General features: G+C 44.4%; 1 protein-coding gene across 1 annotated transcript in view; it reads left to right on the forward strand.

Moving 5' to 3' along the window:
• Nucleotides 1-10,770, forward strand: part of DDRGK1 (DDRGK domain containing 1) — a 33,534-nt gene extending 22,764 nt beyond the window's left edge. The window contains exons 5-9 of the mRNA XM_066185202.1: nt 1,726-1,848; nt 3,858-3,896; nt 7,002-7,058; nt 7,737-7,785; nt 9,273-10,770. Coding sequence (XP_066041299.1) covers nt 1,726-1,848; nt 3,858-3,896; nt 7,002-7,058; nt 7,737-7,785; nt 9,273-9,445 — 441 coding nt within the window. The 3' untranslated portion in view covers nt 9,446-10,770. The remainder of the gene's footprint in view (nt 1-1,725; nt 1,849-3,857; nt 3,897-7,001; nt 7,059-7,736; nt 7,786-9,272) is intronic.
• Nucleotides 10,771-11,379: the final 609 nt, after the last annotated feature.

The following is an 11,379-nucleotide window of genomic DNA, read 5'->3' on the forward strand; positions in this document are numbered from 1 at the left end:
CAACCTCTCTAATAGACCAGGGGAAGAACATTATTCTTCTCTTTCCAGGATCAAGATTAAATTTAATGCACTTACAAGAAAAGAACAATTGCTATTGCTTCCAAATGAAATATGGTTATGTTGTTCTTGGCATCTGGAGTGCATATAAGGAAAAAAAATCTGCTGTTGGATTAATTGTTGTGGTGATGAATGACCCAAAAATGATCTTGTTTTGTCTCAAGAGCTTCCTCAGATCTGTAGATTTTTCATGTGATAGCAGTTTAAAAAATGGATTTGGCTTTGCAGATACACTAAGATCCTTTCAGTCCTGTTTTTCTCATTCTTGGATGTTGGCAGGATTCTTTCTCCTGACTTTCTGGGAATTTGATGAAACAAAATCAGGACCAAATACTCTTTGTTTTTTATCAAAGGGCATCTTTTTAATATGGATATATTTTCTATATACTGAATGACCTATTCCTGTCTCTCCCTGTTTTACTGGAACAAATATTTACATTCCAGCTATTCAAGGAAGCAGTTACCATATTAATGTCAAAGATTTAGAAATCAATACCATTGTTCTTTAAAAGATCAATTCCTCTGCTAATGCTAGAGGAATGCCCTGGGATTGTCACTGAAACGTGAAGAACTCTTCTGTTTGTTTTAATCAGCCTCTGGAATGTGATGGAGCCAGAGGCCAGATCCTCTTGGAATCTCTTTGTACCAGGTGCTGCACAAACATAAATTCCTCTGTGGAAGAAACTGCCCTGTAGGGAAACACTTTCCTTCTGTGTGAGCCAGGGAATCTTTTGGACTGGGAAAGGCCTCTGAGATCATCAAGTCCAAAGTCCTCCAAAGTTAGTCCAGCCTTCTCTCAGAGAAGAGCAAAATGGATTTTAATGAAAATAATGGCAAGCTGCAAAATTTGGAGTTCTCAGTAAAAACCTGTTCTTATTTGAAACGTTTTCTAAGTAATCTGTCACATTCCCAAACCTTCAATCACCATTTTGATTTGTGAAGATGTGAATTCCACAGAATTAGGCATCACCGTGCCACTGATGATGGGCTTGGGGTTTTCTAGGTCAACTTCATTGTGGGCTTTAAGACTTTAATATTTATTTCAGAGTAGGCCATGAAGTTTTTTTTATTGCAGATAACTAAAAGCCTGAAGCTTTTGTTTAACAAACAACATGTAAAAAAACCCTTTTGTTAATCCAATCGTGCCTTGCCTCCTGTGCCTAAAATACTTTATATAACAATTTATATTCCATGTAGGCACAGTTTGCTGGAAGAAAATTTTCATGAGAAAGGGATTTCCCTTGAAAACTTGATTTTTCTTGAAACTTTGACAGGCTGGCTTTTTCTCTCCACCAGTGTAATTCCACTGTTCCTTGTGAGCACTCCCAATATCCTGTAGTGGCAGAGCAGAACTGGGGCCAATAACCAAAAATGTGGACGTTGCATCAAAGTGCAGGGAGGGGCAGGGACTTCCTGTCAGAAGCAGCAGATTCATGCAAATGGGGCAGGCAGGTTGCTATTTAAGAGTGGTTTTCTGCCCTCTGTCAGCTCTGGTAGGAGCCAGCACTGGGTGTGAGATGGTCTCTGCCTCAGAAACTGATGGTGCCATCAAGGGACAACTCAGATTCATCTTAAAAACTTGCTGTGTGCAGAGAAAGAAGATGTTGCTTCACTTAAAACCTGACCTGGGAAGGAGCAAACTGACCACTTGTCGTCTTTTCTGTCCAGGAAGAGGAGAAAAGGAAGGCAAAGGAAGAAGAAGAGAAGAGAGAATATGAAGAGTACCTGAAGCTGAAGGAGAGTTTCGTGGTTGAAGAGGAAGGGGTTGAAGAATCAATGACAGAGGAACAGGTACGTGAGGCTGGTTCTGCAGTTCCCCTTCCCTTGTTAGACTTGCTGCATTCTGTCTGGTGTAAAATGAGCTTGAAAGTAGGAGTCAGCCAAAGGTTTGTGCTTGTGAAAGCTAAATTGTGTCTGTGACACAGGTTAACCCTGGGATATTTCCTGGGGAATGCTGCTGTTCCTCATACCAGACTCCTACGGGTTATTTTGGAGTTCTGAAGGAACTTGCTGGAAATGAGTTCTGTCCTCCCTGTGTCTAAGAACTGAAATAAAACTCATTCTGGAATTCAGATAATCTCTCACTGTCAGCAGCTCTGCCTTACCCACAGAGCCACAGCCAGTAAAGCTGAATTTGAAGTTTGAAAGTGCTCACAGACCTTGGGGGCAATTACTTGGGTTTGGCTTTATTTTCTACACCGAGAGTGCTGCTGTGAAATCAAATTAAAAACTGAGCTCTTGGCCTCAAAAGCCTTCTGATAAGGGAATCCTCAGGACAAACCCACACTGTTGCTCCTGTGGCTGCCTGCAGAGCTGCTGGGGATGGTGGTTGAAAAGTGATACTTGATATAAAATCACAGCAAACCTGAAAAAGTTCTGCCGTTGTGAGAGGCAGAGTTCTTGTTCTCTCTGGTGAAAACCTGTTAGACACAATTTATTTGCTATCGCAGCCTGGTATTGCTCTTGGGTTGTAGCTGCCAATTCGAGCTGTCCAGTGCATTTCTTGGGAAGGATTTATTTCAGAGCCATGTGTGCATTTGCTCCTCTGCTGAAGAGACTCTGGAATTAAATGGATTTGCTTTAGTGTGACCGAGAGTGGCTTTGAGCACAGCAGATTGTGCCCAATGTCAAGCACCACTGACTCATTACAGGTTCTCACTATGAACCCCTTCCCATCAAGAAAAATTCATCAGACCAGGATTAAAAAAGTTCTGTCTGGTGATGGGGAACTCTCTAAAATGCAGTGAACAGCAAAATGCACACCTTCATTGACAGCTCCTTTAAATATCTGTACCTGTCCTGTTAGGAGATTATCCCTAAATATTGACATGTTCCACTTCAAACACCCTTTAAGGCTGGAGTGTGTTGATTGTCCATGTTCCTACAGCTGCCTGTCAAGGAGAAATTAATCTCCCTTCATGTCAGAGCAGAGAAGGATGTTCCTCACCTAAAAGAGCTTGGCAGGCAGCTGATGATGCCTGGATCTCAACCTGAGATAACTTTGGTAGGGGTGGGGAGTTAGAACTTGAATTGCAGGCACATTAAAAGTCATATTCAGAAATAATAACAGGTACAGAGTTATTTGGAGGCAGCAGAAATGAGAAAGCAATTAAGTTGTCACCCTGGCCTCGTGGTGGCTGAAGTACTGAAGCATTTCAGTATCCTGTCACAAAAGCTGACTCTGCCTTGCGTTGTTGGGGCTGAAAATCAAGCTTCTGACTCCAGAGCTCACCAGTTAATTAAGGTTGATTGATTTCCAGGGTTGCAGAGTAACCTGATCTCCTTTGAACTTCAGTGCACACTGTTTGCATTGCCTCTGAAGTGGAGCTGCCCACCTTAATGCACTGGATTTCAGGTGCATGAAATGCTTTGAAATGCTTGAGCCTCCACGGGTGCTGTGCAGCTGTGCTGCACTTGGCCATCTGCAGGTCCTGAGTCACTCTGGGTTTTTCCTCTGCACAAAATATCCTTGGTGTGGGACTTAGTGATGCTTAAACTCACCCAGATGTGGTTACTTTGGGGTATTTATGGTGGGAAGAAGAAGAAAAACTTGCATGATAACCTTTCAGGTACTTAAATTGTACCTGAGCCACATTCTGTCTCAGAAAATACCTGTCAGAAATCCTTCATGAAGATTAAATCTTGATTTTTTTTTCCGCAGTTCAGTATCTCAGTGTGTGTAGTTAAAACATAGGAATTATGCAATCTAAACACTTTTATAATATTTATACTCCACGAGTTTTTGATGCATTTAATGCTGATGAATTTAAAATAACAATTGTTTTCCTTGCTGCCTCCAGTCTCGCAGCTTTCTTATGGAATTCCTGGAATATGTTAAGGTAAGGTGCCTTTGGTTTTTCTCCTTAGATGGTGTGAGATGCCTTTTGTCAAAGAGGGACATCTTTACTTCCTCTTTCATTTATTTAAATATTCAACAAATAACAAAAGTGATACCTTCAATAAGTGTTATTTACTGAACCAGCTCGAGCACATCCATCATTGCTAAAATAGTTTCATTCCAGCCAGGTCCTGGCTTTTGGGGCAGGATGTGGCTCTTGCCCTGTGGTATAAGACAGGCCTGGTTGATCTCCCTCAGAGTTTATGGAAGCAGTGTTTGCTGTGGATTGGGATTTGGCACATTCAGGCTGTTTTGTTTGTGAACAATTTGAAAACTGGTATAAAAACAGTCTCTCCGTGTGAACTCAGAGCAGGAGGGAGAGTTGCTGTACCAGGAGGGTGTTTCTGGGCCTCCAACTCTGGCACTGGAAAGCTCAGTCCTGATTTTTCCTGTGATTCCTTCACTTTTTTCTATCCATGCAGCTTCCAGAGTTGCCCCAATGTTCGGCAGGGCAGTTTAAGAAGCAGCTCCCTTGTTTTAACCAGGGTGTGTCAGTCTCCCTTTCATCCCATTGTGTGGCTGGGCATTTAAAACCCGGGCTGTGTTCATGAGGGTTTGTGCTTTTGATCTGTGAGGGCAAATGCTCTCCACTATCGCTGTCTCAAAGGTCAGATGCCTTTTTCTGCTCTCACTCCAACACGGTCATGCAAATCCTTTTTTCCTAATGAATCCCTTTCTTCCTTTATGGAATCTGGACTCTCAGGATGGGTCAAGTGTGTGAAAGGCTTCTCTAGCAAGCAAATCACTTGGATACTTAGTGATCTGCTGATCATTTTGTATTCTAAAATCTCACCCTTTGGGCCGGTTTTGCACGTCCATTATCCCAGCAAAACCCTGGACTTAGAGCAGATTTATGTCCTGAACTTCGAGATTTGCCTCGTGGATAACTCTCCTAGGGAGTCTTTTGGAGTGATTGCCAGGCAGTCCTGGACAAGAGCTCAGTGCAAAGCCCTCCAAAGCTCTGCTGGGCTGCTCTCTGCCTCTCTTTTACCTCTGTAGGTTAAAAAAAAAAGGAGATTCCAATGTCCTTTGGGATCTTCCACGAACACTGGGAGGTTTGCAAGGGATGACACAGCCAGGGCAGACCCTGCCCATTGCCCCAGGGGTTGTAGTGGATGGACCAGATTAGTCACAAACTCCCAGTTTGGTGTTTCAGCACTAACTTTTGTATCAGTCACTTCATCTTGACGTCAGAGAAATTAAACTTGGGCTGGTAACCGAAGTCTGAATATTTGACACCTGATTTCCTCTGCAGAGCTGAGCTGCAGAACTGGGGCATCGCTTTCTTTCTCAAGTTTTAAGTATTTTTCTTTAATCTTGAAAGTGTGCTTAATGTATAGATTATTGCCCTCATCTTCTGTTCTGTTCACAGAAACCATTGACAGGAAGCGGTGCTGAGCTGCTCCTAGCTGTCTGAAAAAATGTATAAATTAAGAGTAATTGGCATTTTTTTGAAAATTAAATTGAATTTAGCTCTTCTGTTGAATAATTTCTTACTCTGGTATCACTGACTAGAGATAGCTCACCCCACACTTTCATTCTTAAGGGTGTTGGAAGCAGAATGCTGCCTCTTGCTCTGTTTCACCCCTTGCTGAGGACAGCAGCAGCAGCACCCCTAAAATGAAATGAATTCAGGAAAATGTGGATTTGCTTTTGTTGCTGAAGGAAAGTTAAGCCTGTCTCTAGAACATGATGCATGTGGAGAAGTGTTTTATTCCCTTGGGACCTCTGGGTGTGTTGTATTCCAGAGTGTGGGGGGTGCATCCTAATCCCACCCCTTGGGCTCTCATCCCCAGCAGGATCTGTCTTGGAAAGCTTCCACTAAACTTGGTCATTGAGGGGGGAATATCTTTAAGTGAAGGTTTAAGTCCTGGTTTTCTTGTTCATGTGGCTTTGCACCAACCCCCCCCAGTCCCTTTAAAAGAAGATGTGACGAATGTTGGCAGTTCCCAGCTCTGAGAACTGAATTCCATGGACTGGTTCCAGTTCCATGTGTTCAGTCCATGGTATTCAGTTCTCTAGCTTGGCTGCATCAAACTTCACAACTACTAAATCTGTTTGTGGCTTTCTTTTTGGTCTGATTTTATTAATGAAAGAGATTAATCTATTTCAGCCTCTCTTTATTTCTTCAGTGGCCTTCCAGTATGCTCTCAAGACCAGAAACAAAGGACTTTATTGTTTGAAGTATTTAATTCGTTAATGGAGATGCAGCTCCCGTGGCTGTACATACATGGATTTTAGGAATGTAGTCCTGAATATTAACTGAGCTTTCCAACAGTTTTGTCTTTTCCAAGCTCCTTACAACCCTGCATCCTTTTGCAGCTGAACAGATGAGTTCCTAAAACTTTGGCAGAGAACAGGAACTAAGTAGCTCCAGACAAGCACTGCAGGTGTTTTCTCTGGAGCTACAGAGAAGCACAAAACCAGATGTGAGCAGTGGTGGCTGTGCCGTGACTGAGAAGAGCTGCAGGAAGGATCTGTCAAAAGCAAAATGACAATTTGCAGTTCCAACACTGACAGTTTTAATAAGGTGTTGGTTTGCTTAGGAAGATTATTATGGCATTAATACACATGACATCAGTAAAACACACTAAAGCACTTAATGCTGCCAGTCTTGCCTGGGTTTTATGTAAGTGCTGGTACACACCAGTGATCTTTTTAAAAGGTGCTTTGAAACATCCCTCAAAGAAGAAAAGGATCTTGATAAAACACAGGAAATTAAAGGCAGCAGCTGAGAAACTCAGGAGGTGGAGGAACAGAGTCATGGCTGTTCCTTGTGCTCATCCTAATGTAAGGAGAAGTCCAGGATCAACGCTGGCAGTTGTGTTTGAGTCTTGCCCTAAGTGGGTCAGAGCACTCAGTCTTTCCACAGAGCACTGCTTTAGGTAACTTGAGGGATATTCATCAGAGGAAAGTGCTTACTAGGAAAAGTTACTTACAGGCACAGGTTCTGCTTGGTCTGGTTATTGCATTTTTTATTTGAATGGAGGAAAAAAAATCTCCCAACTTTCTCATTCATCAGCTTAACTCCTGTTTGTTTCCACAGAAAACAAAGGTTATCCAGCTGGAGGACTTGGCTTCACATCTGGGTTTGAGGACACAAGTAAGCACTGACTTTTGGGGTGGAAGTACTCATTTTTGCTGGGCCCCTGCCTCCCTCTTAAACTAGAGCTCCATTTAAGTGTGCAGTGGTTCCTTAAAGGAATTTATCTGGTTAAAGTCTAAATTACAGTTTTCCTTCTGCAGTCATATAACAAGAAAAAGAGAGAGAGAGGTGGAACTGTAGAAACCAGCACTTAAGGTGCAGTAGAACTGCATGCTTGGAGTAACTGTAGAGCAAACCCAGCCATAAATTCAACAAGTTTTACTTTGGGTTGGTAGGAGAAGTTTTCTCCTAAAAGGAGCAGGAAAAGATACAAGAAACATGGAATTTTTGATCAGTTCTCCCTTGGAGAAGCACCTCAGTGTGCTTCATGGAACTTCATGGCACTGCACAGCCTTTCCATGGGAAGATCCTATAACCCCCTGCTCCTTGAAACAGCCAAGTAATGGCAATAAAAGTCTCCTTTAAGGGACAGGGAATTTAATTTGAACATCCCAAAATGCCAAAAGAAATCGTCCCTCTAAGACCAAAGGGCTGATTGCATCTCTCTGTGTGGGAGTATTGAATTCCTTAACCCTGAGGGATTTCAATGTAAACCTCTGTAGTTTATCTGAACATGTGAAATATTTTTTGCTTCCCTTTTGATCAGTCTGTTACTCCATTTTCTCTTCTGCACAGGATGCAATTAACAGAATCCAGGACCTGATGGCAGATGGCACCCTGACAGGTGACAGCCAAAGCACAAAGGGGATCTTTCTGGAGCTGGTGAAGAGGTGGTGGTGCAGAAAATGTGGCAGAGAGATAATTCCAGTGTCATTCCTGTTTTAAGGATCTAGTAGGACTCGATAGCTAGATATTTATATTTTATTTATTTACCCATCTGCTGAAGGCCTTTTGGGGTTGCTGAGCAGCCAGCTGCAAATGGGGCCTTCTGAAATCTGAATTTGAGAGGATCACTGGGATGGTTTGGGGTGGTTTCCAAGGCTGGTGGTTAAAGCCAGGACCTGGAGTATGGCATGTGGGAGAGGCAAACATCCCAGAGCACTGCAGGGTGCTGGAGTCAGTGAAGTGCTTGTTCCCAGCCCTGTACCCAGCCAGTCCAAGTTGGAATGGCAGCAGAGACTGAGCATGAACGAGGCTGGTTTAGTGCTGGGCAGTCTTGTTCTTTCCGAGGGGAAGGTGCCAGCACAAACATTTACTGACCTGATGTTGTGCTCGTGGCTGGAGAACAGCTGTCTCAGCGAGTACGTGTGGAAACCCTTTCAAATGCCCTAAAAGATCCAGGGGTAAGGATTTGTGCTGTCCTGGCTGGCTGTGCCCAAAGCCAGGGAGGCTCTACTTTGGTGTGATTACATAAAAACAGAGTTCTGTTCTCAGTCTGGTTGGAGTAACACAAATATGGAAACTGAGCTGCATTCCCGTTCAGAGGGAAAGCTGGAAAGGCTGAGCTGGGCCCCACAAGGGCTCTGAGTGCTCTCCTGAAGCCTCCTGCTCTGCCTGAGCTGAGAACATGAGCACCAGAAAAGGAGCATGGGGAAGGGTCTGGAGAGGAATCCATGTGAGGAGCAGCTGAGGGCACTTGGCTTGGTCAGCCTGGAGAAGAGGCTGAGGGGAGATTCATCAAGTTCTGCCTCTTCCTCCTCAGGGGCAGCACTGATCTCTGGGACAGAGCCCAGGGAAAGGCTGGAGCTGTGTCAGGGGGATTTATGTTGGATCTCAGGGAAAGGTTCTTCCCCCAGAGGGTGCTGGGCACTGCCCAGACTCCCCAGGGAATGGGCCCAGCCCCCAATCTGCCAGAGCTCCAGGAGGGTTTGGGCACTGCTCCCAGGGGCAGGGTGGGATTGTTGGGGTGTTTGTGCAGGACCAGGAGCTGGATCAATGATCCTGGTGGGTCCCTTCCAGGTGTCCTTCAGGATATTCTGTGATTCCATGAAAATGAGGTACCTGCAGCAGCTGCTGTGGAGCTCCCAGGCAGTTGTTCCCAGTGCACAGAACGTGTTCCTTTGAGCAAAATGAGCATTCCCAGAGCCCTGGGCTGCTGGCACGGCCCTGCTCAGCACCCAGCAGTGGCCAGGAGATAAAAACCTGCCTGGCCTAGATAGGAAGAGCTGCCTCAGCAGCTGAAACATCCCTTCCCAAAGCAGTGAGTGCTGCCTGTTGGGAAGTGAGGGGAGCCCTCAGTGCTGACTGCAGGGTCCTGTGTTTGCCCTGCAGGTGTGATTGATGACAGGGGAAAGTTCATCTACATCACTGCAGAGGAGATGGCGGCCGTGGCCCAGTACATCAAGCAGCGAGGTCGAGTCTCCATCGCGGAGCTGGCCCAGGCCAGCAACTCCCTCATCAACCTCCAGCCTGACAGCAGAGCTGTGGCTCCGACCCTGGCCTGAGAACTGCAGGGGGTTAACCTCTTAATGAATAAACCACGTAATTAAAAGCAAACGAGAACCTCCCCGGTCCGCTCACAGTGCCTGAAGGTAGGATGCTCTTTTGAAGCATCAGCTGCAAACTCAGAAGTTTTGCTTTTCCTTCTGTTAGAACTGGTGTTAAATTGTTCAAGAGACTGGCCAGGAACTCAAACACTGATGCACCTGTAGCCCAGGAAGATCAGTAATTTATCCCTTGGCAGCCAGTCTCATGTTGCTATAAACAAACTTTGTATTGTTTGCAGATTCTGATGTCTGTATCAAATAGATTTGGGGTTGATTGCATTCAGGATTCTCCTGGCTTGCTCTGCACCATGGAGCTGTTTAACTTTGTGATGGACACAGCCATAGGTCTGTAGGTTTTGGCTGCTGAACCCACATTGGAAAGAAAGAGTGAAAAAGAAAATACATGTGTCTTTGTTCTTGCTGAAATATATCCTGCAACTCTGGAGAGAATGGTTGCTCTGTTAAAAATTCCAGGGGCTATTTCAGGAAACCTTTGCTGTATAAATATGTTTTCCTTGGTTTATGTAATATAAAAAGTTTGCTTGCAGACAAGCTACGTCATTTCCCTGTAGCCAAGAGACAGAAACCCCTCCAGGGAAGGGCTCACTGGGCTCATCTCTTGTGCAGGCCAGTTCTGCTGATACCAAGCAGATCCTGGTGATTCATCCTTTGAAGTCAGAGCCAGCTCAGAGTGTCTGAAGGCCTCAGACACCCCCACCCCGTGGCCTCTTGTGTTCTGCAGGTTTGGGGGTTTTTAAATGAAAACTTCAGGCACTCTGAGTCATGCAATTAATGTTCCAGTGATCATTAATGTATTAATTGGACGGGTCAGTGTATTTCCTGCATAAGGATATTTATTTTTAAAATCATTTATTCATTCTCCTTTCTGAAATCAGCAGAATTTATGTGGATAAACAGTAATTGGGGAGGACAAGAGGTTTTGTCTCTGCCAAACTTAGAGATAACTTGAGCAGAATAAAAGCCACCTTATCAGTGGGATGAGACAGCAATAAAACAATGGAAGGAAACATTTCCTTTTAATCTCTGCACTGCTGCTGGATGTGAGAGTGCAGGAGAGTGGAGTTCCACCAGCACCACGTGTTGGTGTGAAAGATCAGCACATCCTGAGTGCTGCACAACCACAGCCAGCAAAGAGGTTATTTAACACTTGAGGCTTGTAAAGTCTCTTACTTAGAGATTTCATATTAAATTTTAAAAAAATATTTGGCTTTGCTGTTATTTTTTTGTTCTGTCTTGAATTACTCTTGTAATAAAATCAACAATATTGAAAGAATTGCAGAGGTTTGTGTTAGAAATGGGCAGGGACACAATTGGGGTAAGACATGACTGAGCTCTGCCAGCAGCTGCTCTGCTCTCCTGATCCTCTCTCACCGTTTCCATTCCTGTTCTTTTCACCCAGCTGCATCCCCTCATCACTCAGGAAAACTCATTTTTCTCTCATTTTGGGGTGATTTGCTACGTGTGAATTGTGAGGCTTGGGATTTACATGAGCCAGGAGAAAAATCACGTAGGTAACAAAAAACATGAGTGGCCTCCCAGCTGCTGAAAACTCCTGTGGAGCAAGCTCTGCTCTGCCTTGAAGGAGTTGTTGCACTTCTCTGAGTTTCCTGAGTGGCTACAGGAGGTGAGGACAGGTGTGTGTTGGTGCTCTGCCCCTGTGCCGTGGGGAACAGCCACCCCACTATTCAACTGCAGCTCCGTTTTCTATTAAAGGAGTGTTTTGGTATTTTCTAGGAATTCACTTCCTAAGTCCCAGGAGGCAGTTGGAACACAATTGCTCCAGGCCATTTGTTTGGATGGTTTATAAATGAGGCAATTCAAACCTAAGCTGCTGTTTCAGTCTGTGTCTGTGGAAGTGGAGGGGGAAGAAA

This window comes from Chamaea fasciata, unplaced genomic scaffold (genome assembly GCF_029207755.1).
Source record: "Chamaea fasciata isolate MVZ Bird 193981 ecotype frontalis unplaced genomic scaffold, bChaFas1.0.hap1 SCAF_6, whole genome shotgun sequence".
In the NCBI taxonomy this organism is placed as follows: domain Eukaryota; kingdom Metazoa; phylum Chordata; class Aves; order Passeriformes; family Sylviidae; genus Chamaea; species Chamaea fasciata.